The sequence below is a fragment of the Crotalus tigris genome, unplaced genomic scaffold, assembly GCF_016545835.1.
Source record: "Crotalus tigris isolate CLP2741 ecotype Arizona unplaced genomic scaffold, ASM1654583v1 scf7180000018396.560290, whole genome shotgun sequence".
In the NCBI taxonomy this organism is placed as follows: Eukaryota; Metazoa; Chordata; class Lepidosauria; order Squamata; family Viperidae; genus Crotalus; species Crotalus tigris.
In genome coordinates this window covers 162,956-187,478 of record NW_024096980.1, presented here as the reverse complement: position 1 = coordinate 187,478, position 24,523 = coordinate 162,956, and the positions used below count along the sequence as shown (strand labels likewise).

The 24,523-nt window shown below is 41.8% G+C and overlaps 1 protein-coding gene across 4 annotated transcripts in view; it reads left to right on the top strand.

The window, feature by feature from the left end:
• The window catches only part of PTEN (phosphatase and tensin homolog), a 105,616-nt gene that overhangs the window by 30,535 nt on the left and 50,558 nt on the right, over nt 1-24,523 (top strand). For 3 of the 4 annotated variants that reach the window (XM_039352001.1, XM_039352000.1, XM_039351999.1), the window contains 3 exons: nt 988-1,032; nt 2,438-2,481; nt 5,421-5,659. The exons of the other annotated variant lie outside the window; for it this stretch is intronic. In XM_039352001.1, the coding sequence (XP_039207935.1) occupies nt 5,567-5,659 (93 nt within the window). In that variant the 5' untranslated portion in view covers nt 988-1,032; nt 2,438-2,481; nt 5,421-5,566. The remainder of the gene's footprint in view (nt 1-987; nt 1,033-2,437; nt 2,482-5,420; nt 5,660-24,523) is intronic. 4 annotated transcript variants of the gene reach the window in all.

The window sequence follows — 24,523 nt, the reverse complement described above, 5'->3', positions numbered from 1 at the left end:
TCTCTGCCTTAAGAAACTTAGACCCCATTCCCCATTTAAACTCTCAGTTATTTAGCCTCTATTAAATCTCATTCAGGTTTGATGTATTAAGAACTGGTTCTGTTAAGTTTTTTTCAGTTTGAGAAATATTGATTCATGAAGGTAGATTATGATTATGTAAGAAATAATCACATTTGTCTAAATATGTAGAATAAATTTTATGAGTGGTTTTTGATAAATGATGCAGTGCTATATGCCACTGCATAAATTATGCAATGTCCCAGCATTTGAAGAAACTATTTAAATTGTTAAAATACCAGTAACCACATAGCACAGGGGTGTCAAACTGCCGGCCCGTGGGCTGGTTTCATCATACTGAAGCCGCACCCACCCCATTGCCGGCAATGCAAAAAGAGCCGTGATATGTCACGACACATCTTGTGACGTGGCAAGTTTGACACCCGTGACTTAGCACATGAGTCAGATTTTAACTATAATTGTTGAATATTGGGGTTTCTTAGAATAGTGGGGGGACATTAATACTCCACATTCTGTATTTAATTGTAATTAATGTAATTAAAATACATAGAACCACATCTTTGCTTAAAAACCTGATTATTTGAAATTGAGGTTTTTCCTATTAAAATCAGATAAATTTAAAGCTGACTCTGTTTTGTTTTCTGTTGTGTTGAATTTATTTTCATTTTGGACAGATTGTATGAAAGTTAAAATTGAATTTCAGTATAGATGGTGCTAGAAATTGAACTTCCTTTAGTTCAGTAACAGGGATACTTTTTAGAGTTTTATTATAAGTAAAATTTAACATTTTCTTAGACTTATAACTCAGGGAAAAAATATAGGAGTGAAAAGCAGCAGTTGATAGGTTATATCCATAAAATATTATTTGATCAAAATTGCTCTCAAACTTAGTGATGCACATATTTTATTCACTATTTTTTAAAAAAAATAGCATCAAAATGAGTTTAACCTATGACTTTTCTTTTTAAGGTTTCTGGATTCAAAACATAAAAACCATTACAAGATATACAATCTGTAAGTATGCTTTTTATATGTAGTTTCTATATATATACTGGCCTTAAATGTATTAAAATCCTCAAAGCAGCAGCCCCCAACCTTTTGGATGCCAGTTCCGAGAAGGGCACTTTTTCCATGGACCAGGGGTGCGATTTTGGGCACTGCCTGATCACTTACATCAGCTTTTCACTTCCGCAGCCTGTTTTTTTAAATAGGAATCCTATTTGTAATCCTTTTTTAAATCAAAAAGTATAGTTGAGCAAATCAGGAAAAGAAGCAATGATACGTTACCTAACTTGTTTTAGTTTTAGAAAGTGAATGACTTCATAATGAGTAAAAAGAGAATTAAAGCATTAATAACTCATAAGTTATGATAGTTTATTCTGTAAAGTAATTGAGAGTTTGGAGTTTAATTCCTAATGATCCTTATTAGGAAAAACAGGTATAAAATATTTTTAATATTGATTTTCTTAGTGTAATTTTTAAAAAAGATTCAATATATTCATATTAAAATCTAGGTTTGATGTTTAATAAAAATAAGGCCATTATTTTACCTGCTTCCCTACTCAGCTCAGTTTTATTTAAGCAGGAGTTGTTTTTATTTGTTATTAAGGAAAGAATATATATTTACCAGAGTCTCAAATTTGCCTAGGAACTTTATAACTGAACAGTGATATGAACTTACGTTTTATTTGAGTTATTCATCTTTCTTATAATCACATTTTTTCTATTATTTTCAGATTTATGTGCACTATAATTTTATTACTTTGTATATAAATTTATTAGGATTTAGGTGTACGTTGATTACCATATTAATACCACAAAAAAGAGAAAGAATTCTGTATATAGCTGTTATGTTTTCAAATGTACAGGTACTCTTTTTCTGACTGTAACTGGGACTAACAAATCCATCAATAAGTAATGTAGTCATTAAGTGAAACTTCAAGCGACTACATCTTACTTAATGGCGTCAGTTCCAGCTGCATTTAATTGTGTGATTAAACAAATCCCCTACAGTCATCAGGTGACCACAACTTAAGACTTCCTGTCAACTTCCCCAATGACTGCTTGTCAGAAATTGACTGTGAAGGTTGTAAATGGTGATCATGTGACTGGGATGCTATGATCCTTGTAAATGTGCATCAGTTGCCAAGCGCCTGTCACTTGACTGCAGGGATGCTGCAATGGTTGCAAGTTTGAGGACTGATCATAAATCTGTTTTTTCAGTCCTGTTGATTTTGAATGGTTTGCTGAAATCTATATTTATCTATAAGGCACAAAAAACATTCAACCAGTAGTGCTTCACTCTTTTCTTTATGGTTGTCGTATTACATTGTAGAAAGAAATTTGTACTATATGTAATAAGTTTGTCCCCCTACTAAATGATAAAATAATGCTTCATGCAATTTTAACTTTTTTTCAGATGTGCTGAAAGACATTATGACACCGCCAAATTTAACTGCAGAGGTATGTTTGTTTTGTATTTTTCATAAGTTCAGAAATAAGAGAGCAAGCAGAGCCTTGAATAATAATTCCATTTTAGATCTGAAGTGTTATGTGTTAGTATTAGTAACGTCAGTTTTCCTTTTATTTTTATCCCCTTTATTATTTGGGGGGGGGCTCTTCACAAACAGTTCATGACCTAATGACTTCCAAGCACACCAAATATCTCCTAGAACTTCATGCAAGAGTTCAATCTCAAGAATTTCATTTTTAGTCCCTTGTATTCCTATCCCCAACTCTTAAATACTTCCAAAGCATACAATTTAGAAAAACTAAAAATTAGCCCTGCCGTTTGAACAGCCCTTTAGAAGTTTGGGATGCTGAGTTATGTTCCCCAATTCCTCAGAAATTGCTTATTCTTAAAAGGTAATTACACAGCCTGATAGTTATCCAGCTGCTGCTTAGCTCAGCTGTCTCTGAATAGATGTATATTTATATATTTGTCCATATTTTGAACTTATTTAGAGGTTAATGTTATATAGGATATATATTTTGTGGTTCTTTGTAAGTTTTAGTTAGTAAATTAGGACTAATATTTTCTTCATAGCCAGAATTTGCACTTTATTTTAATTTGATCCTCTGAGGGCAACAAGAAGTTCAGCTAAGGAAGTGATGATATCTCCAGAGTGTACCCTATCAGCTTTTTTGTAAGAGAGGAATTGAAACAATTTCTTTGAAACAATAGTAAAATTCAACTCATTGGAGAGAAAACAGGTATCTTAGATCCCTAAGAAGTTTGTTTTTGAAAGAGAAACCCCTACCAACACCCCCCCCCCTCCAGCTCTCTGGCTCAGATTTTATCGCTCATAGTTTAAAACAGATAAAATAAGTAAATAACTTCAATATGTAGTCTAGGAATACTCTTAAGGTCACATAGTGGGCATTCAAGAGTTAATGCATGGATTATAAATTGTATATCCCAGCATACGGTGAGCAAGGAATTTATTTGTTAAAGCATCAGCTTTTGTAGCGGTGTGACCATGTAGTTCTCTTTGACATAGTAGGTTTTCCATCTTATGATTAAAAAACATCAATATGCTACTTGCTGGGCTGTATAGCCTATAGGATTTTATTATTTGGGGATTATTTTAATTTTTTAAAAAGGGGAAACACTATATTTATAGCCTGCACAAGGTTTTGTGACTCTTGCAGTTCAAAGCAGAACATCTCCAGACATTTAGTCCCTGTGGCATATTGAAAATAAACATTTTAGAGGCCTCTCCTACGATTTGTGCCCACTGACTCAGTAAAATTCATGACAGACTGATGTTATAGAGAGCAAGGTATAAAATAATGATGAGGGGATAGTTATTTTGTAAATGATTGCTCTGCTTTGTTCACACACATTGAGATAGCTATTTCTGAAAGTGGTCATAACATTTCTCAAAATTTTAAAGACCTTAAAAGATAGGGGCCCTTAATTCTGTGCCTTATTGGGAATGGGCTTATATTTAACAGTAAAGGGCAGCAGCAGCAGCAGCAAATAGGCTGCTTGTAAAAACATGTAAAATATGCATAGTTTTAAACTGGAAATCACTGTTTAAAGAAAGAAAGAGTTCATGTATCAGAACTATAAAGAATATTGTTTTGCATGTTGTGCTTAATGATTAATTCTACAGAATTTAAGAGCAGCTGCCCTTCTCAAAAATTTACAGCTGAAGGGAGGAAGGTTAGAGCAAGTATGAGACCTGTGTGTGCAGCATGTTCTGTACCCAGATTGAGCCCTTCACATGTTCAATCATTTGCCTGAATGAGGTATTCATTTTTTCATGATCTGGATATCATGAAAGCTTACAACCTCTGTTTAAGAGTGTCTGTTGTACCACAACTTCTCAATAATGATCTCATCAAAAGGATTTTTTCCTACATTGCCTTAGTCACTGAGAAATGTAACTATATAACTCCTTCCCAACCATTATCAAGAAAGAATTAAGGGGCTGTTAACACTGCAATGCAGATAAATTGCCAGGGTGAGAAGAATCTATCCTGTAAGAATTGCCAATATGCAAGAATGGATATAGCTTTGTAGAAAGTTCAGCAGTCTCCTGGTACTTTCAGTGATTTTAAGGAACTTTTGATACTCAGTGATATGTAGGCTGAAGTTACTCAGCAGGCTTTTTTCTTACATTTGGTGGTGAAATATTTTTTGTTGCTGACCAACTTGGTAGGTTTTGGTTTGTCTGAATATATCTCACTGATTTCACACCTTGCAACAAAATTTTGTACTAAGGAAATAAGGTAATTGTCTTATCTCAGTTTCATTACATTTATTTTACCACCCACAAACTTGATTCAATGTGATTCATAAACTATACCTTAATGCTATGTAGTTCATTCTTCCCCACTCATTCCCTGGCTGAGAGAGCTTCCATTTTCTGTTAAATTCAGTTGCATTTGAATCTTGGCCACTGATTAATTTCACATATGGTTGATTGAGACAAAGAATAAAAACTCTTCCACTTGTCTTGCTGGTGCTAAATACAAAAGTTGACAGAGGGAGCTAATAAACTTAAATATGTGTCATATGATACCCAATCATATTTTACTTCTATTTCTATGCATATATAAACCAAAGCCATGGGTATAAATCTGTGTTTGTTTGTTTGGTTTTTTGGGGGGCTTTTTTTTTTTTAAAGAAACCTAAATGGTCAGATAGATTTAGACTGAATTGTGAACAGTTTTCCGTATCTCTATAGATTTTTTTCATGGGAGTTTCTTGGAGGAAATGGAGATCAATATTTTGAGTTGTGAAGCCCGTGTTATTAAAATAATCTGTACATGGCAATCTCTAATAGAGTTAGATTTAGAAACACTCAGATTTTTTTATTCAAGGAATTATGCAACAGATTCTTTTTGCAAGCAATATTAGCTTCAATTTAATGATACCATTTTTTATTTTATAGTTGCACAGTACCCTTTTGAAGACCACAACCCACCACAGCTAGAGCTCATCAAACCTTTTTGTGAAGATCTTGATCGATGGCTTAGTGAAGATGGCAATCATGTTGCAGCAATCCACTGTAAAGCTGGAAAGGGACGAACTGGTGTAATGATTTGTGCTTATTTGTTACATCGTGGAAGGTTTCAGAAAGCACAAGAAGCCCTAGATTTTTATGGGGAAGTAAGGACCAGAGATAAAAAGGTAAAAAACTTGCTTTTTCCATATTTATCTTCTTTTCTGTTCTGAGTGTTGATTCTTAGATTTCATGAGTTTTTTGTCCTTACTGAATTATGGATGGTGAATGTACAATTAAAAATATTGCAATGTTATTTAATTTCCTTTCACTTACATGATCAGAAACATCTGACTTTAGGAAAAACTGTATTTGTATTTCTTTGCAATGCAAAAGTAAAATTCATTTAAGATTTCAGATATTCTCCATAGTGTACGTTGCTCCACTTTTTTTGATTTGAGATCTGGTTATACTAAGCATTCAGTCATATTTGAGAAATAGATTTCTTTCCTGTTTCCACTGTCCAGTTTCATATGAGAGTATCATTAATTTTTTACTAGATATACAGCAACTAGAGGCAGTTAGCTGAATTTGTTGTTGTTGTTGTGTTGTTGTTAATTGCGAAGTCGTGTCCGACCCATCGCGACCCCATGGACAACGTTCCTCCAGGTCTTCCTGTCCTCTACCATCTTCTGGAGTCCATTTAAGTTCACACCTACTGCTTCAGTGACTCCATCCAGCCATCTCATTCTCTGTCGTCCCCTTCTTCTATTGCCCTCAATCTTTCCCAGCATTAGGCCCTTCTCCAGTGAGTCCTTCCTTCTCATTAGGTGGCCAAAGTATTTGAGTTTCAACTTCAGGATCTGGCCTTCTAAAGAGCAGTCGGGGTTGATCTCTTCTAGGACTGACCGGTTTGAACGCCTTGCAGTCCAAGGGACTCGCAGGAGTCTTCTCCAGCACCATAGTTCAAAGACCTCAATTCTTTGGCGCTCAGCCTTTCTTATGGTTCAACTTTCACAGCCATACATTGCAACTGGGAAAACTATGGCCTGGACTATACGCACTTTTGTTGGCAGGGTGATGTCTCTGCTTTTTAGTATGCTGTCTAGATTTGCCATAGCTTTCCTCCCCAGGAGCAAGCGTCTTTTAATTTCTTGGCTGCAGTCCCCATCTGAATTTAGCTGATCTAAAAAAGCTAAAAAATCAGATCTGTTAAGACTTGGATGGGAAACTGCCAGAAAATACCAAGGCCACAAACTAGGCTGGGAAATTTGAAAAAAAAAAAAAAGAAGAAGAAGAAGAATGGAAGAAACATCCTTGTTTTATTGCCAAGAAAAGATTATCAGCATAGTCATTAGAAGGTAAGGTCAGTCTGAAGGGACCCTTACCTTGTTAAGAAAATTACATATTTCCCTTTGATCCATGTCAGAAATATATTTATTAAAAGAGGAAATACACATAATGAAAGCTTCACATAGGACTATCTTACTGATGCAGCTGTTAAAAGCACAGCTATGTTTCATTTGGGAAGGAAGCAGTATTAATGTGTCTGCTTCCTGCTTATATGTTAATAAAGCATCAGTTGCTTAGTTGATTCATTGTATCTATTTCAGTTAATTGATCTATTTAACCCTGCATATAAGTAAAAGTGTGTATAGTCCAGGCCATGGTGCATATAGTCCAGGCCAACAAAAGTGCGTATAGTCCAGGCCATGGTTTTCCCAGTTGCAATGTATGGCTGTGAAAGTTGGACCATAAGAAAGGCTGAGCGCCAAAGAATTGAGGCCTTTGAACTATGGTGCTGGAGAAGACTCCTGCGAGTTCCTTGGACTGCAAGGCGTTCAAACCGGTCAGTCCTAGAAGAGATCAACCCCGACTGCTCTTTAGAAGGCCAGATCCTGAAGTTGAAACTCACATATTTTGGCCACCTAATGAGAAGGAAGGACTCACTGGAGAAGGGCCTAATGCTGGGAAAGATTGAGGGCAATAGAAGAATGGGATGACAGAGAATGAGATGGCTGGATGGAGTCACTAAAGCAGTAGGTGTGAACTTAAATGGACTCCAGAAAATGGTAGAGGACAGGAAGACCTGGAGGAACGTTGTCCATGGAGTCGCGATGGGTCGGACACGACTTCGCAATTAACAACAACAAGTAAAAGAAAATTTTGAAAAAGGCCACCAGTTTTAGGCAAACCATGCAAATATTACAGAACATACATTAGTTCATAATAATGAGGACAAGCATCTGCTTTCCAAATACTTTAGAAAGTGTGTTCCTTCAAAAAAATCTGTTGCTTAGTTTAATTGAACAATTTTTACTAAAGCAAAAGGATTTTAATAGATTAAAAGTTGAAAAATTCAACTTTTAGTTTTGAAACGGAAAGTTTTAATTTTAAAATTGTAACCATCATTTCTAAACTCTGCTCTTTCAAAATATGTACAATTGACATAGGTAGTACTCTTAGACAATGTTGCAAGTTGCATTTTCCTATTTAATAAATTGGGTGGATGAAAGGAAGCATAGCAGAGTTAGATTTTACATATGCCTTCAGAAAGAAGTATATTTTCAGCTGACAAAAGTTGTCCAGTTTGGTGATTTATTAAGTTGTAGCTATTGAACAGACCTTCCTATTTCTATTAAAAATTATTGTAAGAAAAATATGCTTACAGATCAGTATTCTGGTGAAAAGAGTAGTGTTTATTTTTATTAATGATATTTAACTCTTAAATATAAAATGTACATTATAAAATACCAGATAATTAAAAATATATATCAAATAGTTCTTGAATCAGAGATACTAGCTAAATCTAAGTTAAATATATTTTGTATTTAATAAAAAAATTTGATCCTTAAATTCAGGATGTACATTTTCTTTCTATAGAGCTTTGCAATTAATTGCAGTAACTTTCCCAAAGTTAGCACCAAATTGTAATTTTAATGTGAGTGAAGGCATAGGATATGTAATCATTTTAAGTGATTAATGTAAATTTATTTGATGATGGTACCGTCTTTTGAAATAAAGTTGCTAGCATGCCGTTTGAAGATCAAATTTTGTTCTCAGCGTAAATGGTTTGCACATCCTGCTTAAGATGCTCAGATTACTAAAGTAGGAAATAACATAGTTCATTTTGTAGGATGTTTCCTACTTGGATTAAATTGTATCACATTTGAACTCATGGAAAAAAGTGATATTTCTAACAAAGTGATTCCATATTCCAAACATTTTTTCTCATGCTATAAGAGACTAGGATATTCACAAAATCAGATTTTTTTTCACAAATGTTATGTGTCCAAGCAGTAATAAAGTATGCAGTGTATGAAAGCCGTACAAATATACAGTATATAAAACATAAAATACATAAAACATATTTAGGAAAACCTGGCCTTTAATAAAATGAAATTTGTGGAATTTATTTTCTCACACCTTACGCAATGTAAGAATTTTATTCTCTAATATGTAAAAGTGAAATGGTGATAGTACTATAATCTCAGTAGTTTGTGAGTATGAATTGAAGACCTTTTGAAGTAACCAGAAAATATTTAGTTTTAGTTTTCAAAAACTTTTTAGTTTTTTGACCAATCAAAATGTATTTACTGTGTAAGACCAAACACAAAAAAAGACTAGTAATGAAGTATAATAGCCATAAAAATTAAGTTTTAAAATAGCGTGAAAATCCTAAAGCAATTAACAATAATAATTAATAGCATAAAGGAGGAATTCATAGCTTCTACTAGCTATAGCAATTGATCAGAATTTTACAAACATCATAGAGGTTTTTGAAGAATAGTCACCTAGGAGAAGGCAATGGACTCTTGGTTACAATTGCAATAGGAGCTATAAACAATTGGAAGTATTAATCTTGATTGTCAGTTGATGTATTATGAACATTTTACTAACGTATGGAACAGATTCCACATTTTACTAACGTATGGAACAGATTCCAAGTTTAGCTTTTGTTTAGGGGTCTTATATAGCAACCAGTTGTTACTCTAAATAGGTAATGCAATTTCCACTAAAGCAATGGTTCTTAACCTGGGCAATATCGCCCCCCAAGGGGCGATTTTGTTTTTCAGGGGGTCGATGGAACGAAAAGGGGCGACGTGGGGGCAAAGGAACGAAAAGGGGGCGATATGGGGTGATGGAGCGAGAGGGTTTGGGGACACTTTTGAGCCTTCCTCTGCGGCTCCAAGCCTCCTTCACCATTTGCAGAGAGAGACAGAGGCAGAGAGAGGCACTTGTGCTTCTCTCTCTCTCTCTCTCTCTCTCTCTCTCTCTCGGATTTGCCCCCTCGCAGGGCTCCTGATTGGCCCTGAGCCCAGGTGCCCCGCCCCCTGGGAAAAGCGCGGCCAGGAAATCCCTTTCCCTGGCTGGCCCCATCTGAGGAGCCCGTACCCGGGGAACTGCGTGGGGAAGCCCCAGGATCCCCGCTGCGAGCAGCCCGCCAGAGCCTCAGCTGAGCAGGTCAGTCTTTCCACAAGCCACGGCCCCGAGGGAGAGCAGCCTCTGCGATGCCAGCCATGGGACCATTGGCCCAGCTGGCTGGAAAGGCGTGCCGGAGTCCCGGCTGCTTTGTTGGTGAAGAATGTGAGGTGAGCAGAAGATGGGGGGGAGAGAAAGGGAGGGGGGAGGTATTTTCCAACCAGCAGCAGAAGAACCCCAGCCGGACCCACAGGAGCGCCTCCTCCTGAGGCCCGGTGCCGGCTTCCTTGCCCTTCTCCTCCTCCCCTTGTTCTTCCTGCTGCCCCCCGGTCGGCAGTCCCGGCTGGGGCAGCGGCCAGCGGGGGCATTGCTCCCTGGGCGATGCTGGTGGGTCGCGGATCACCGGAAGCTCCGCTCAGTGCGGAGAAGCCCCAGCTCCTCCAGCACGACAGACCTACCAGCAGCACGGAAGGTTCCAGCGTTGGTCCTGGCGGGAAGTGGATCGTTGCCCCGGTTCTGACCGAGGACGCTGACATCATGGGAGAAGGTTTGGTGACGCAGCTGACCGGGCGGCGTTCCACAGATGCCCCGTAACTTAAGCCCAGGGACGCCGGCGTCGCGAGGGGAGGCTTGTCAATGCAGCCAACGGGCGGAGCATTCCGCAGATGCCCCGTGGCCCCAACCTGAGCCCAGGGATGCCAGCAGCAGGTGGGACGTCCTGCCAACGTGACTGTGAGCTGGGGCGTCCCCACAGGCCCGGTGGGCAGTGGAGCTGGATGCCTCAAGCAGTGATAGTGGGTCTTCTGCTGCTTCCTGCCCCGCCCCTTCATCACCCTCTGCCTTTTATTCTCTCTCTCTCTCCTTCTCTCTCTCTCTCTCTCTCTTCTCACCTGGAGAAAGAAGAGGAGAGGGAGGGAGAGGAAAGAGAGAAAGAGAGAGGGAGAGGGGAAAGAGAAAAAGAGAGAGAGAGGAAAGAGAGAAAGCGCAAGTGCCCCCCCCCTCTCTCTCTCTCTCACACACACACACACACACACACACACACACACACTGAGTGGGGGAAGAGGACTGGCAGACCAAGGGCAGAAAGAGGGAGAGGGAGGGAGAGAGAGAGACCCTTTTGACATCTAAAATGAAGATAACACTGAAGATATATATCTCTCCTGATAGCTAACAGAGTGGAAGAGAGCCTGTGGCTTAGAGGTCATAACAACTGCCTAACATGCAGATAAGCCCAGGTTCGAATCTCAGAAGAGTAAGTCTGGCTGAAGAGAGTTAATGGAACTCGAAATAGCTATACCAGTTCTCTCTTTATTCTTTGTTAGCAACCTATATATATATATATATATATGTTTTCTGAGGTTTTCGCGGGTATTTGTATGTAGGTCTTTGGTTGTTCGGGTTTTCTCCCACGTAAAATTGGAAGTGTCTTGGCGACGTTTCGACGAAGTCCCATTCGTCATCTTCAGGCTGGTGCTTTCAGCTTCGTGCCTCGAGCCCAACAAACAGCCGCTGTTACGGGTGCGGCCACGGAACCCACCATGTCACCCCCGGCCACTACACTTCGAGGTCACGACATAGGGGACTTTTTTGCAGACAGATGTCTGGAGGCCTTATTAACAAAAGTTGTGGACCGCGCCCTATCACAGCACAGCGTCCAACAAGACAAGGGAGCGGCCACACTGTCCCTTGAACTCCTCACAGAGATCCAGGTTTTACAGGAGCCCGCATCTCCAGTCCATTCCTCCATGAGCGGTTATTCCTCTCCGCAAGAGGAGGAGCCACTGGAAATTACCTTGTCGGAGGATGAGGAACTTCCCCCCGAACCAGCCTCCTCGGGGAGTCTATTTAATCCCAACCTATTCCTCACAATCCTTCACAAGGCCACGTCCACTGCAAACATAGGGGCTGAACAGTTCCCTCAACCGCAGGTGACAACAGGCACCACGTCAAGGCCGATATTTTTCGCAAAGTGTTAATACCACTTTACAGTGCCTTGTTAAGGCCACACTTGGAATACTGTATCCAGTTTTGGTCACCACGATGTAAAAAAGATGTTGAGACTCTAGAAAGAGTACAAAGAAGAGCAACAAAGATGATTAGGGGACTGGAGGCTAAAGCATATAAGGAACGGCTGCTGGAATTGGGTATGTGTAGTTTAATGAAGAGAAGTACAAGGGGGGACATGATAGCAGTGTTCCAGTATCTCAGGGTCTGCCAGAAAGAAAAGAGAGTGAAGCTATTTTCCAAAGTGCCTGAAGGCAGGACAAGAAGCAACGAATGGAAACTAACCAAGGAGAGAAGCAACCTAGAACTAAGGAGAAACCTCCTGACAGTTAGAACAATTAACCAGTGGAACAACCTGCCTCCAGAAGTGGTAAATGCTCCAACACTGGAAGTTTTTAAGAAGAGACTGGACAGCCATTTGTCTGAAATGGTATAGGGTTTCCTGCCTGAGCAGGGGGTTGGACTAGATCAGGGCTTTTCAACCTTTTTACCAATTGTACCACTTTTAGGATATGGCAATATTCGAGTACCACCTAGCAAGGTATCAAAAACTTGACCCCCCCCCAAAAAAACCTGTTCAAAGTTGCAATTGCACTGAAATTACTTATGACCATTTTTCACACTTATGACCATTGCAGCATGCCCAGGGTCATGTGATTTATATTTGGATGCTTGGCAACTGATTCATATTTATAATGGTCACAATGTTCCAGGGTCATGTGATCTCCTTCTGCAACCTTTTGACAAGCAAAGTCAATGGCAGAGCTGCTGGTGGCCAAGTGCTAAGCCGGGACTTCCTTTCCTCCCTCCCTTTCCTGCCTCCCTTTTTCTCATTCCCATCTCCTTCTGAAGGAAGAATTTGAAACCCCCCCCATATTTTCCATATATTGATCAAACAAGGAAAGGCCTCCAGAGACAGAAAATACAAGCTGCTGAATGAACTAGCTTAAAAAGGCATATTCCCCTTTAAGAATTAGCTACTGGCTAGAAAGGAAAGTAAGGAGCACAGCCGAAAGGAAAAAAAATGTAAGTACTGGCTGCCGGCTAAGGCAACCTCCCCAAATGGCTCCATTCATAAGTAAAGGAATGCTACAGGCAAAGTATTCAGGAAAAAATACTTCAAAATCCTTTGCAGCAAAACCTACAGCTAACAACAGCAGAGCAATAGAAGCTAACACCAGCCATCAACCAAATAGAAATTGCCAAATACTCCTTGAGAACACAAAGCACTCATTGCACAAATCCCAGTCACAAAAGCACATAAGAATCCTTCCACTCTCCATCTCCTTCCCTCTTCCGTGTCACCTCCAGCCATTGCTGCTTTTTTTCATTCCTCTTGGAGGGCAACCCCTCTCCTGCTGCATTTCTTGCCTGTTTGCTGCTGTCAGCACAGGTGGCTGCCACAGCAGTTGTATGGCCAGCCTGCTTGATCTCTCCCCCCACCCTCCCCCTCCTCTCCCTCTCCTCTCCCCCTCTGGTGCAGCTGACTCTGCTTCCTCCCAAGACTGCTGCTTTTTTTCTCTCTCTCTCTCCTGCCCAAACTGCCTCCTTTTATAGGCTCTCCTGTCTCCGCCCCCCCTCCTTTCTCATGCGGGAGGGTGAGCCAGAAGTGAGCCTGGGGCCTTTGCAGCTCCAGAGGACTCTCACTGTAAGTCCTTGCCTGTGCTGGCTCTTTCCCTCCCCCACTACACTTGGCTAGGCAGGGCTGCATACTACCTGCCACTCATTAATGTACCACAAGTGGTACGCGTACCACTGGTTGAAAAGCCCTGGACTAGATGACCTCCAAGGTCCCTTCCAAATTTTTTTATTATCGATCATCGCACAGTCAGCCAGATGTTCAGACTGGATTTGGCATTTTGTCTACCTATCGAGTCCTTACCCAGGACCTGGGATAGGCAGAAGTGGATGTTTGATGGTATTACAGATATCGTCACAGGATGGAAGCAGTTCTTAGTGAGGCCGCCTTTTGCAATTGATTAATAGCGAATTTGTCAATGCCAGTGGTGTTCAAGTGGTGTTCCAGTTTTGGGATTGCACCCAAGGAGCCTATGACTATTGGTACTACCCTTGCTTGCTTTTGCCACAGTCTTTCTATTTCTATTTGTAGGTCTTTGTATTTTGTTATCTTCTCCTGTTCTTTCTCTTCTATTCTGCTATCTCCAGGCACTGCCACATCCACTATCCAGACTTTTTTGTCTTTCTTATCGACAATTGTTAAGTCTGGGGTGTTATGTTGCAGGTGCTTGTCTGTTTGAATTCTGAAGTCCCAGAGCAGTTTAATTTCATCATTTTCTATGACTTTCTCTATTTTATGATCCCACCAGTTTTGCTTACAGGCAAATGATATTTTTTGCAGATCTTCCAATGCACCATTGTTGCTACTTTGTCATGCCGCTGCTTGTAGTCAGTCTGTGCAATCTTCTTGCAACAGCTTACCAGGTGGTCCACTGTTTCTTCAGCTTCTTTGCATAGGCAGCACGTACTGTCTGTTGCTATCTTCTCAATTTTGACTTTCTATGCATTTGTCCTTAAGGCTTGGTCTTGTGCAGCCAGAATTAGTCCCTCGGTCTCTTTCTTCAATTTTCCTGCTCTTAGCCATTGCCAGGTTTTATTATTATCTGCTTTCCCAGCTATTTTTTTCATGTATTGGCCATGTAGTGCTTTGTCTTCCCATGCCTCTATTCTGTTCTTCATTGGGTCTTTCTTGTAGGCCAGTTTGGTCTCTCCAGTAGTTAGTAAGCCTTCCTGATATACTAATTTCAGTGCATCTTCATCATTGTTCTTCAGATATTCTTCCAAAGCCATTTTTTCTTCTTCAACCATCTGATGTACTTGTAGCATTCCACGCCCACCTATTTGCCTTGATAGATAAAGTCTGTCAATGTCACTGCGTGGATGAAGGGCATGATTCATTGTCATTATTTTTTTGGTCTTCCTATCCATTGCTTTTAGTTCTGCTTGAGTCCAGTCCACTATTCCAGCTGTGTACCTAATGACTGGGATTGCCCAGGTGTTGATTGCCTTTATGGTATTTCCTCCATTGAGTTTGGACTTTAAGATCTTCTTCACTCTCTTGATGTATTCACCTCTAATCTTTTTCTTGATTTCAGTGTGCTTGATGTTGTCAGCTTGAAGGATACCCAAGTATTTGTAGTACTCTTCCTCATCCAGACTCTTAATGTTATTTTCGTGGGGCATCTTGATTCCTTCAGTTTTCATTATTTTTCCTTGTTTGATAGTAAGTGTGGCACATTTGTCCAAGCCAAACTCCATTACAATATCTTGGCTATATATACGGACAGTGTTGAGCAGCGATTCTATTTCAGATGATGTTTTTCCATACAGCTTCAGATCATCCATATAAAGGAGGTGGGATAGTCTGGCAGATGTTTTTGATGTTTGATAGCCATGTCCTGAGTTATTCAGTATTGTTGACAGAGGAAACAGCGCAATAACAAATAGTAATGGTGATAATGAATCTCCTTGAAATATTCCTCTCTTGATATTAACCTCTCCCAGCCTCTCACCATTGATCTGCCACTGTGTCTTCCATTGTGCCATCGATCTGTGCACAAATTTTCTGATGTTTCTACTGACTCCTGTTATTTCTAGGCACTTGATTATCCAGTCATGTGGCAGAGAGTCAAATGCCTTTTTGTAGTCAATCCATGACACATTCAGGTTGGTCTTCCTTTTCTTGCAGTTTTCCAAGATCATTTTGTCTATTAGGAGTTGATCTTTTGTTCCTCTGCTATTGGGGCGGTTTCCTTTCTGCTCAGATGGAAAGAGATTGTTTTCAACTAGATGCTGTTGTTATTTTTATTATTGTTGTTGTTGTTGTAACTTTGAATGATTACTAAATGAACTGTTGTAAGTTGAGGACTACCTGTACCTGTACCTCTCTTAGGAGGAGAGCCTTCTCTGCGTCTGCCCCCACTTTGTCGAACATTCTTCTCTTGGCCTTCCAAAAAGAGGTCAAAAACTTTGCTCTGTGTCCTTGCATGGGGGGGGGGCACAGAGGACCATGCAATTGTGGGATTGACTAGTCCCTTGAGAGTCTTCCTGTCTGTAATACTCCAATGTTAAATGGTTTTTTTCTCCTTTTGATGTTTAATTGTCATTATTCTATAATTTAAAAATTTTAACCTTAATTTAATTTTTAAATTTGATGTTAATTTTTATACATTTTTATTTATCAATTTTATTTATCAATTATGCACACACACACAGAGAGGGGGGGGCAGACAGACAGACAGACAAACCATCTTGTTCTGGTTTCAGATCTGAACACTCTGCTCTACCATTGGCATGGCAGGGATTTTGGAGTATAGGGTGATGGACAGTGAGTGGGACAGCCCACTGCATGTTTCGTGGCTGCCTGCTGCCCCTCAAAATAAGGCGCAGAGCAACCAACAGGGCAGAGATGGAGATGGGATGGAGAGAGTTAGAGGCAGTCCCTTAACCTTATTGAGGCTAGGGGCTGAGAGGGACCAAGCCAGAATGGCTTGGGTTGGGTTGTGTACTTGCTTAACAACTTGCAGTTCTTGATTTGCGATAGCAACCAGGACTGACAGGATTTTTAATGTTAAGCAATGTAGTCATGTGATGTCTGATTTTACGGCTGCATTACTTTGTGATGGAAAATCCGGTCCCACTTGTAGTTGAAGACTTCCTTGTATTCAAGTGCAGCTCTGTACTGTATATTGCAGTAGTCCAAATCTTAGGTAATAAAAGGCACGAGTGACTATGAGAAGAATCTAGGCCAGTGGTGGTGAACCTATGGCACGGGTGCTAGAGGTGGCACTCAGAGCCCTCTCTGTAGGCACGCGTGCCTTTGCCCCAGTCCTAGGCCTTCTGCTGGGTTTTATAAAACCTTTTCGCTTTAGGCCTCCGCTGCCGTATACAAAAAAAAAAAAAAGGTTCAATCAATCAGTCAATTTCAACTTCTTGCGGGGAAAAAAAAGATCTTGCAAAGTTGGAATTGATTGATTGAATTTTTTAGTCCCACCCAGTCTGCTGTTACCACCGCAGCCACGCCCATCCAATGGGCCATACCCACCCGGCACCCAACGATGCATAAGTGGGTTTTGGATTGCAGTTTGGGCACTCAGTCTCTAAAATGTTCGCCATCACTGATCTAGGCCTAATAACACAAGCATAGTTTTGCCCTTAATCTCCTAGTCTTCCCCATTCAAATATTTTGACTGTCTCCTGTGAAAATACGAGCCATACCCCAATATAGTTCTCAAAGGCAGAAAGTAACGTGGGTCTCAGCTGCTGTACGTTTGCACTTTGTTGCACTACATGATAGTTCTGAAACCACTTCAGAATTATTCCAGAGTAATTACCCTTTCTCTTTTGAAGAAATGATGCTTACGTGTATAGAGGGCAAATCATAAAGGCTTAAAAGATGCATTCAGAACTTCAAACAATTTTAAAAAACCTGACAGAGTTCTAAAATAACTAAACACAAGATGAACACAACTACGTAAGATATGTGGTAGTTTCTGCTGAATATTCTTCAGCTATTATTATCATTTATAGGGGCCATGGTTAGTTATATTGTTAGGTCTTGCAACTTAATGGCTACCAGTCTGTGGTTTGGTTGTTTGAAAAATGAATGCAGCTATTCATTTTTAAAATAAAATGTATAATTGTAGAGGCTCTGAGTGCCGCCTCTGGCATGTGTGCCATAGGTTCGCCACCACTGGCCTAGGATAATTGCAATAGACTGCTATCTCTTCTCCAGTCAATTTCTGACAAGAAATCACACACCCACCATATGTAAATAAAAATGACATTTCATTCACTGGCAAATAAAAATGTCTGCTGCATGCCTGTTTGTATAGCATAATTGGTATAACGGTAACTATAGATGCTGTTGACCCCAGATCTGCTTGACAGAACAAAATGTAACTTTTTTGTTTTTCCATTTTTTTGCCATCATGGTGGTCTGGAATTTAAAAAAAAATGTCATTTCCTGTTTTGATGGTGATTTGCTGTTTTTGTTAACTTGAATATTTTATGGCGGTCTCTGGATTACCTATGGTTTAGTGGAGCAGCTGGATGACATTGGGTATAGGAGTAAGTAAGTGTGAAATTGAGTATTGAGCAGAAAGTCATATTGGAGATTGTGGAGGTTGGAGGATTCGCAAGGAATGATCCTGAAAGTGGTTGGAAATTGGAGAAGATAGTGAGACAAACTGGAAGGAGCTCAGTGGAGACTTTGAAAAGCAGAGTTTGCGTGGAAGAAAGAAAAGGGAATCACGTGTTGTGAAGAAAACAAGAATAGAAAGCTGAAGTTTTGGAACATTAGATAAAGCATTGGGGAAGAGGTCTAGATGGGCTGGATTTAGCAAGAATAGTGGAAACAGGATTGTTAAATTGTGTAAAGTGGTTATGACAAGTGCAATAGTTTTGTCCTTCAATTTAAGGTACACTGTGGATTCAGGAATTGGTATAGGTGAAGAAAGAGAAAGTGATTACATTACAGAAAAGAAGCGACACCAGTGATATTTTGGCTACCATAAATTTGGAAGAGGGAGTGTAGATATAAAATAAGAATGGGTGGGGATTGTAGCAGCTTTCAGACTGGCATCAGAAGAATGGTTTTTTAATGGACATCTGTGTAATGGACATCTGTGGATGTAATTCCAGTTTGTAAATAGTCTGGGTATTAAGTGAATATTCTCCCTTCCTGTTCCAATCAGGGTTGGTGGAGACCCTGGGCCAATCAATGTGGGAATGCCTTAATGCTCAAGTTGTTTCAGATATATATGAATCATTTAGGAAAGTTATCTGTTGGTTTAGTTTAGGTAATTACCAATATTGTGTATATCTATCCCGTCTTTCCCTGGCAATGTGGTAGAAGGACTTGATGGAATAGATTGATATTAATCTCAGCAAAATGAAGTACTGTTTATTCAGAAGCATTCAGAAGCACTTATGTTTCAGAACTCCATTATTTTTAGCTCAGAATGGAATGTCATTACTTCTGAAATAAAAAAAAGGAACAGCTTGGGAGTCCTTCTGGACTCACAGCTCCTATTGATGCAGCAAGTAGACACTATAAGCAGCAGGATTTTTATTGAGCTTCAGCTGCTGACCATGATGCAGTTTCTAGCTCTGAAGACTCTGATAATGGTAATTTTGATCCTTGTCACCTTGTAGGTAGACAACTGCAGTTTGGTTTAGAGTGGAGCTGCCCTTGAAAGCAGTTTGAAACTTGCTGTAGTCCAGAATGCACTTCCGTTGCTTATGGGACTAGCTAACACTGGTACAACAAAGTAGCATCCTTACTACCATATACTTGTTGGGCCAGTTCAAGGTGCTGATTATCACCTATAAAGCCCCTAGGGCTGAGATCCTTGTACCACTGGAACTATCTAATTCAGGGGTTGCCAATGTTGGGGACCCCTGATCTAATTCATTCCATGCAGGTCAAGAGGTCTGGTTGAGAAGTCAAGGAGAGGGAGCTAAGAAACGGGCCTTTTCAGGGACAGCCCCTTTGCTTTAGAAACTCACCACCAAGGTATTTACAAAAAGCACTCAAAGCTGGACTTTACCAATGAAATTTTAGAGCAGTGCATGTAATTTAGTTTGAAGTATTTTGAAGTAATCACAGATACATATATTGTATTTGTTATTTTTAATTCATGATGTGATAGTCTGTTGAGTTTATTTAGGGAAAATCATATATACTGATCAAGAACATAAATAGAAAAATAAAATATAATATGATTGTGAGCAGGGGTCTTCAAACTTGGCCCTTTTATGACTTGTGGACTTCAACTCCCAGAATTCCTCAGCCAGTGTGCCTGGCTGAGGAATTCTGAGAGTTGAAGTCCACAAGTCATAAAAGGGCCAAGTTTGAAGACCCCTGATTGTGAGTGTTCTTGTCAATATAGTGATTTTCTCATTTTCCATAGATGCTATGGGCATTTTTCTGAAACAGTCACCTGCAAGCCATCCAAGTGTGCAGTCCATCCAGGTGTAGCTTTTTAAAAATCATATTTAATGGCTTAAAAAAAAGTTTTCACCTGAGTTATCAGTTAGATTCAAATAAATATACAGTGGGGCAAAAAAGTATTTAGTCAGCCACCAATTGTGCAAGTTCTCCCATTCTCCCACTTAAAAAGATGAGAGAGGCCTGTAATTGTCACCATAGGTAAACCTCAACTATATGGGAGCAATAATTAGAAAATGGAAGACATACAAGACCACTGATAATCTCCCTCGATCTGGGGCTCCACGCAAGATCTCACCCCGTGGGGTCAACATGATCACAAGAACGGTGAGCAAAAATCCCAGAACCACACGGGGGGACCTAGTGAATGACCTGCAGAGAGCTGGGACCAACATAACAAAGGCAACCATCAGTAACACACTACGCCGCCAGGGACTCAGATCCTGCAGTGCCAGACGTGTCCCCCTGCTTAAGCCAGTACATGTCTGGGCCCATCTGAAGTTTGCTAGAGAGCATTTGGATGATCCAGAAGAGGATTGGAAGAATGTCCTATGGTCAGATGAAACCAAAGTAGAACTGTTTGATAGAAACACAGCTCGTCGTGTTTGGAGGAGAGAGAATGCTGAGTTGCATCCAAAGAACATCATACCGACTGTGAAGCATGGGGGTGGCAACATCATGCTTTGGGGCTGTTTCTCTGCAAAGGGACCAGGACGACTGATCCATGTACAGGAAAGAATGAATGGGGCCGTGTATCGTGAGATTTTGAGTGCAAACCTCCTTCCATCAGCAAGGGCATTGAAGATGAAATGTGGCTGGGTCTTTCAGCATGACAATGATCCCAAATACACCGCCCGGGCAATGAAGGAGTGGCTTCGTAAGAAGCATTTCAAGGTCCTGGAGTGACCTAGCCAGTCTCCAGATCTCAACCCCATAGAAAACCTTTGGAGGGAGTTGAAAGTCCGTGTTGCCCAGCGACAGCCCCAAAACATCACTGCTCTAGAGGAGATCTGCATGGAGGAATGGGCTAACATACCAGCAACAGTGTGTGGCAACCTTGTGAAGACTTAACAGAAAACGTTTGACCTCTGTCATTGCCAACAAAGGATATATAACAAAGTATTGAGATGAACTTTTGATATTAACCACATACTTATTCTCCAGCAGGATGGGTGTAGAATCCACTGATTGGATAATCTAAGCCTTCCTGCTCAGACTAAGACAAAAAAACTTCACCATGCCTCCTTCTGGGTGTGCCTTTCCCAGTTTTTGTCTTAGTCTTGAGCTTAGCAAGACGCTTTATTGAAGACTCCCTAGCTAGGCTAGATTCTCTTTGTTCTTTTTTTGGGATTTAATCTGATCAAAATTGGCTAGATTTAAATTTATATTTGATCAATCAATTGGACTAATTCAGCTTTTACTTGGCAAATTCAAAAATTGATTGAGATTGTGTTGGGGGGGATAAGGACTCTGTCCTTGCTCCTCTGCAGCCCTTTGGGGCTCTGAAGGGGGAGGCTGCAGGCTTCGTCTGGAGGGGAGCTCCCATTCCGACGATCAGCTGGGCAGCGGAGATCGGCTTTTCGGCGCGGAGACCTCCGGAGCGCTTTGTTTGCATCGAGGCTTCGAGGGAGGGTTTTCCTGACTGCAGCCTCATCCGGATCGCAGCGGAGGCTGCACTACGAATCGCAAGTGCTTGGGGACCGGGGGAATCAGGAATTCAAGCTATTTCGTTTCCCTGCTGCGTGCAATTGATTCTCCCTTAAAGAACTCCAAGATTCTCCCTCTTTGCTTCTCCGGAGGCCTTAAAAGTCTTGCGGCCGCCATTTTGACCTCATGGTCTTAGCGCGGCCGCTATTCTGAACGGCCCATGTGGCAGATGCAATTTTGGAGGCCTACTTAAATTATAGCAGCAGCATCAGCACTTATTATTTGCATTATTGTAGATTCTTAGTTGTTGCCTGAGTGCCTTGGTCTGTGAGCAGGCCCATTCAGTGGGGAAGATATTTCGTTATACCCACAGCGGCTGTGGTGAAACTCGTGGGGGCTACCCCAGGTGTGGGCCTTGTCTGCATTTAAGCAGGCTAAAGTATTGATATCTGGTCTTAAGACCTAGAAAAGAAGAGCAAAGAGATATTTTTCTTGACCACCTGTTTCTTAGTCAGTCAGTGGCCTTTACTCACAGGGCTTGTGCAGGCAGTATTAGAACACTGTCTGGCTGCTCTTGCCATTGCTATTTGTTCAGAGCGATGATCGGTTTTCCATCTCTGACTGTTTGATCTGCGTGTTGAGTTCCCCCCATTTCTAGGTACAACTGTCCAGGAGTACCTAGACTGCAATGGCAGACAGCTCCTCTCCCCAGGCAACTCAGACCAGTGTCCCCCCCCACAAACAAAGCGCAGATCAGAGGAATTGGAAGTGGGGGGGGGAGAAAAAAGCTAAAATCAAACATTTGTCCACAAAAGAAACCTCCAAAACAGCGAGAGCCTCAAGGAGACACTTAGCACTGGAGAGAGAATTCTCCAAGGCACAAAGGCTCAGGTCTAGTGGGGCTGAATTGGTTTCCCCTGCCCCACTGGACATCCGTTCGACAGAGCCCCAATTTGAATCCTCACAGGATGCCCCAAGGTCTTGGTCTCCTCAGGGGGAAACTGAGCAGGTTGGTCCTCCTCGCTTCTCTTCCTCATCGTCACATCAAACACCTGAGAGCAGGCGTGCCTCAACAGAGGTTGGGGCCAGCTCCAAGGACCAAGGGGAAATGTGGTCCCAGAGTCAATTCCAGGCTTTCATGCACCACGCATTCAAGCAGTTTATGTCATCCACTGGGAGTAGCCAGTTACAATCACAACCTTCCCCTTCCACATCCATTCCCCTACCTCAGGTGGAACGCGACACTAGGCCCAGCTCTCATGTTTCAGAGACATCCTCGCAATTAGGAGAGAAGGGATCAATGGAACTGGGAGTATCCAACACTCCCTTGTCTGAGGATGAGGACCCAACTCCTGAGCAGGTGACATCTTCGGGTCTCTTTGATCTGGCCATTTTTCGGTCTCTCCTCCTAAAGGCCATCACCATGGTAAAACTTACCTCGGCCCAGGAGGAGTCACCATCTACCTCCACTAATCAGGAAGCCAACCCCCTGTTTGCGGAAAAGGTCAAGGAAGACCCACAGATTCCGTGTCCATTAGTCTTCAGGACTACGGTGGAAAAGCAGTGGTCATCCCTAGCTACCACTCCTTCCCCGAGCGGTTTGGATAAGAAACTTTATAATGTCGCTTCTTCCTTTGCTTCTCTCCTAGAAGTTCCAACTGTGGATGCTCCCCTGACATCTCTGTTCTCCAATACCGCCATTCCTGGGGACATGGCTGAATTCTTGAAGGCAGAGGACAAAAAGTTTGAGTTCTCTCTTTGCAGAGCTCACCAGTCTTCGGCTTAGGCCATAAGGGCGGCAACTTCATCCTCCTTCTTTGCACGTTCAGCGATAATGTGGCTGCAGGAGCTCCAGGCGCTCATTCCGCTGGATCAGGTCAGGGCGCACCAATCAATAGGCAAGATTGTTGCAGCATCCGAGTACATTGCGGATGCATCCTTACACTCGGCCAGATGTTCGGCCAGATCTATTGCTGCCTCAGTGGCGTCCCGTAGGTTGCTCTGGTTGAAGCAATGGCGCACTGACTTAAAGGCAAAGTGGCGCCTAGCAACATCCAAATACAGTGGCACCCACCTCTTTGGCCCAGTCCTAGAGCCTCACATCATTGAAGGCAAGGACAAGCAAAAGATGATCGCCCATCCCTCCAAAAAATCAGATAGACATCTTCAACAGGATTACCGCAGGCCACCATTCCGTCCCAGTGGCACCTGGGAGTGGAGACAGCCCTTTCGGGCAGGGCAGTCCTGGGATTGGCCCAGAGGCTCACGATCCTACTCCTCCAGACAGGATCACAGCAGGACCGCCAGATTAGCGGAGCCAGGGGTCAGTCCCAGACCAAACGTCCCTTTAGGGGATCGGGCAATCGTCCATACAGGCGGTCCAAGTGACGCCAAGGAGGACTACCCCATCAGGGGACGACTGGCACTGTTCTACGATATCTGGGAGGGCACAACCACAGATGCTTGGGTCAGGGAGACCATAAGACAGGGTCTCTCCCTAGAGTTTCGATCTTCTCCCCCAGATCGTTTCATACAGTGCCCGGTTTCAAACAATACATCAAAAGCACAACTAGTCACGACAGCCATCGCACACTTACTAGACATCAGGGCCATAGAAAGGGTACCTCAGGACCAGATAGGAGAGGGGTTCTACTCCTCCTGTTCGTAGTTCCCAAGGCCTCAGGGGGCTGGAGGGCGATACTGGACCTGAAAGGTCTAAATTACTTCCTAACTTACAGGAGGTTCAAGATGCAGACCCTAAAGTCCATCTTGGCAAGCATCAGGAAGGGGGATTTCCTTTCCTCCATCGACCTGACAGAGACTTACCTCCACATTCTGATCCTCCAGGAACACCGTAGGTTCCTGCGGTTCTGCTACGCGCACAGGCACTACCAGTATCGGGCCCTCCCCTTCGGTCTCTCTTCAGCTCCGAGGGTTTTCACAAAGATCTTGGCAGTGCTGGCAGCTCATAAGGCCTGTGCGCGTACAGTGCTACCTGGACGACATACTG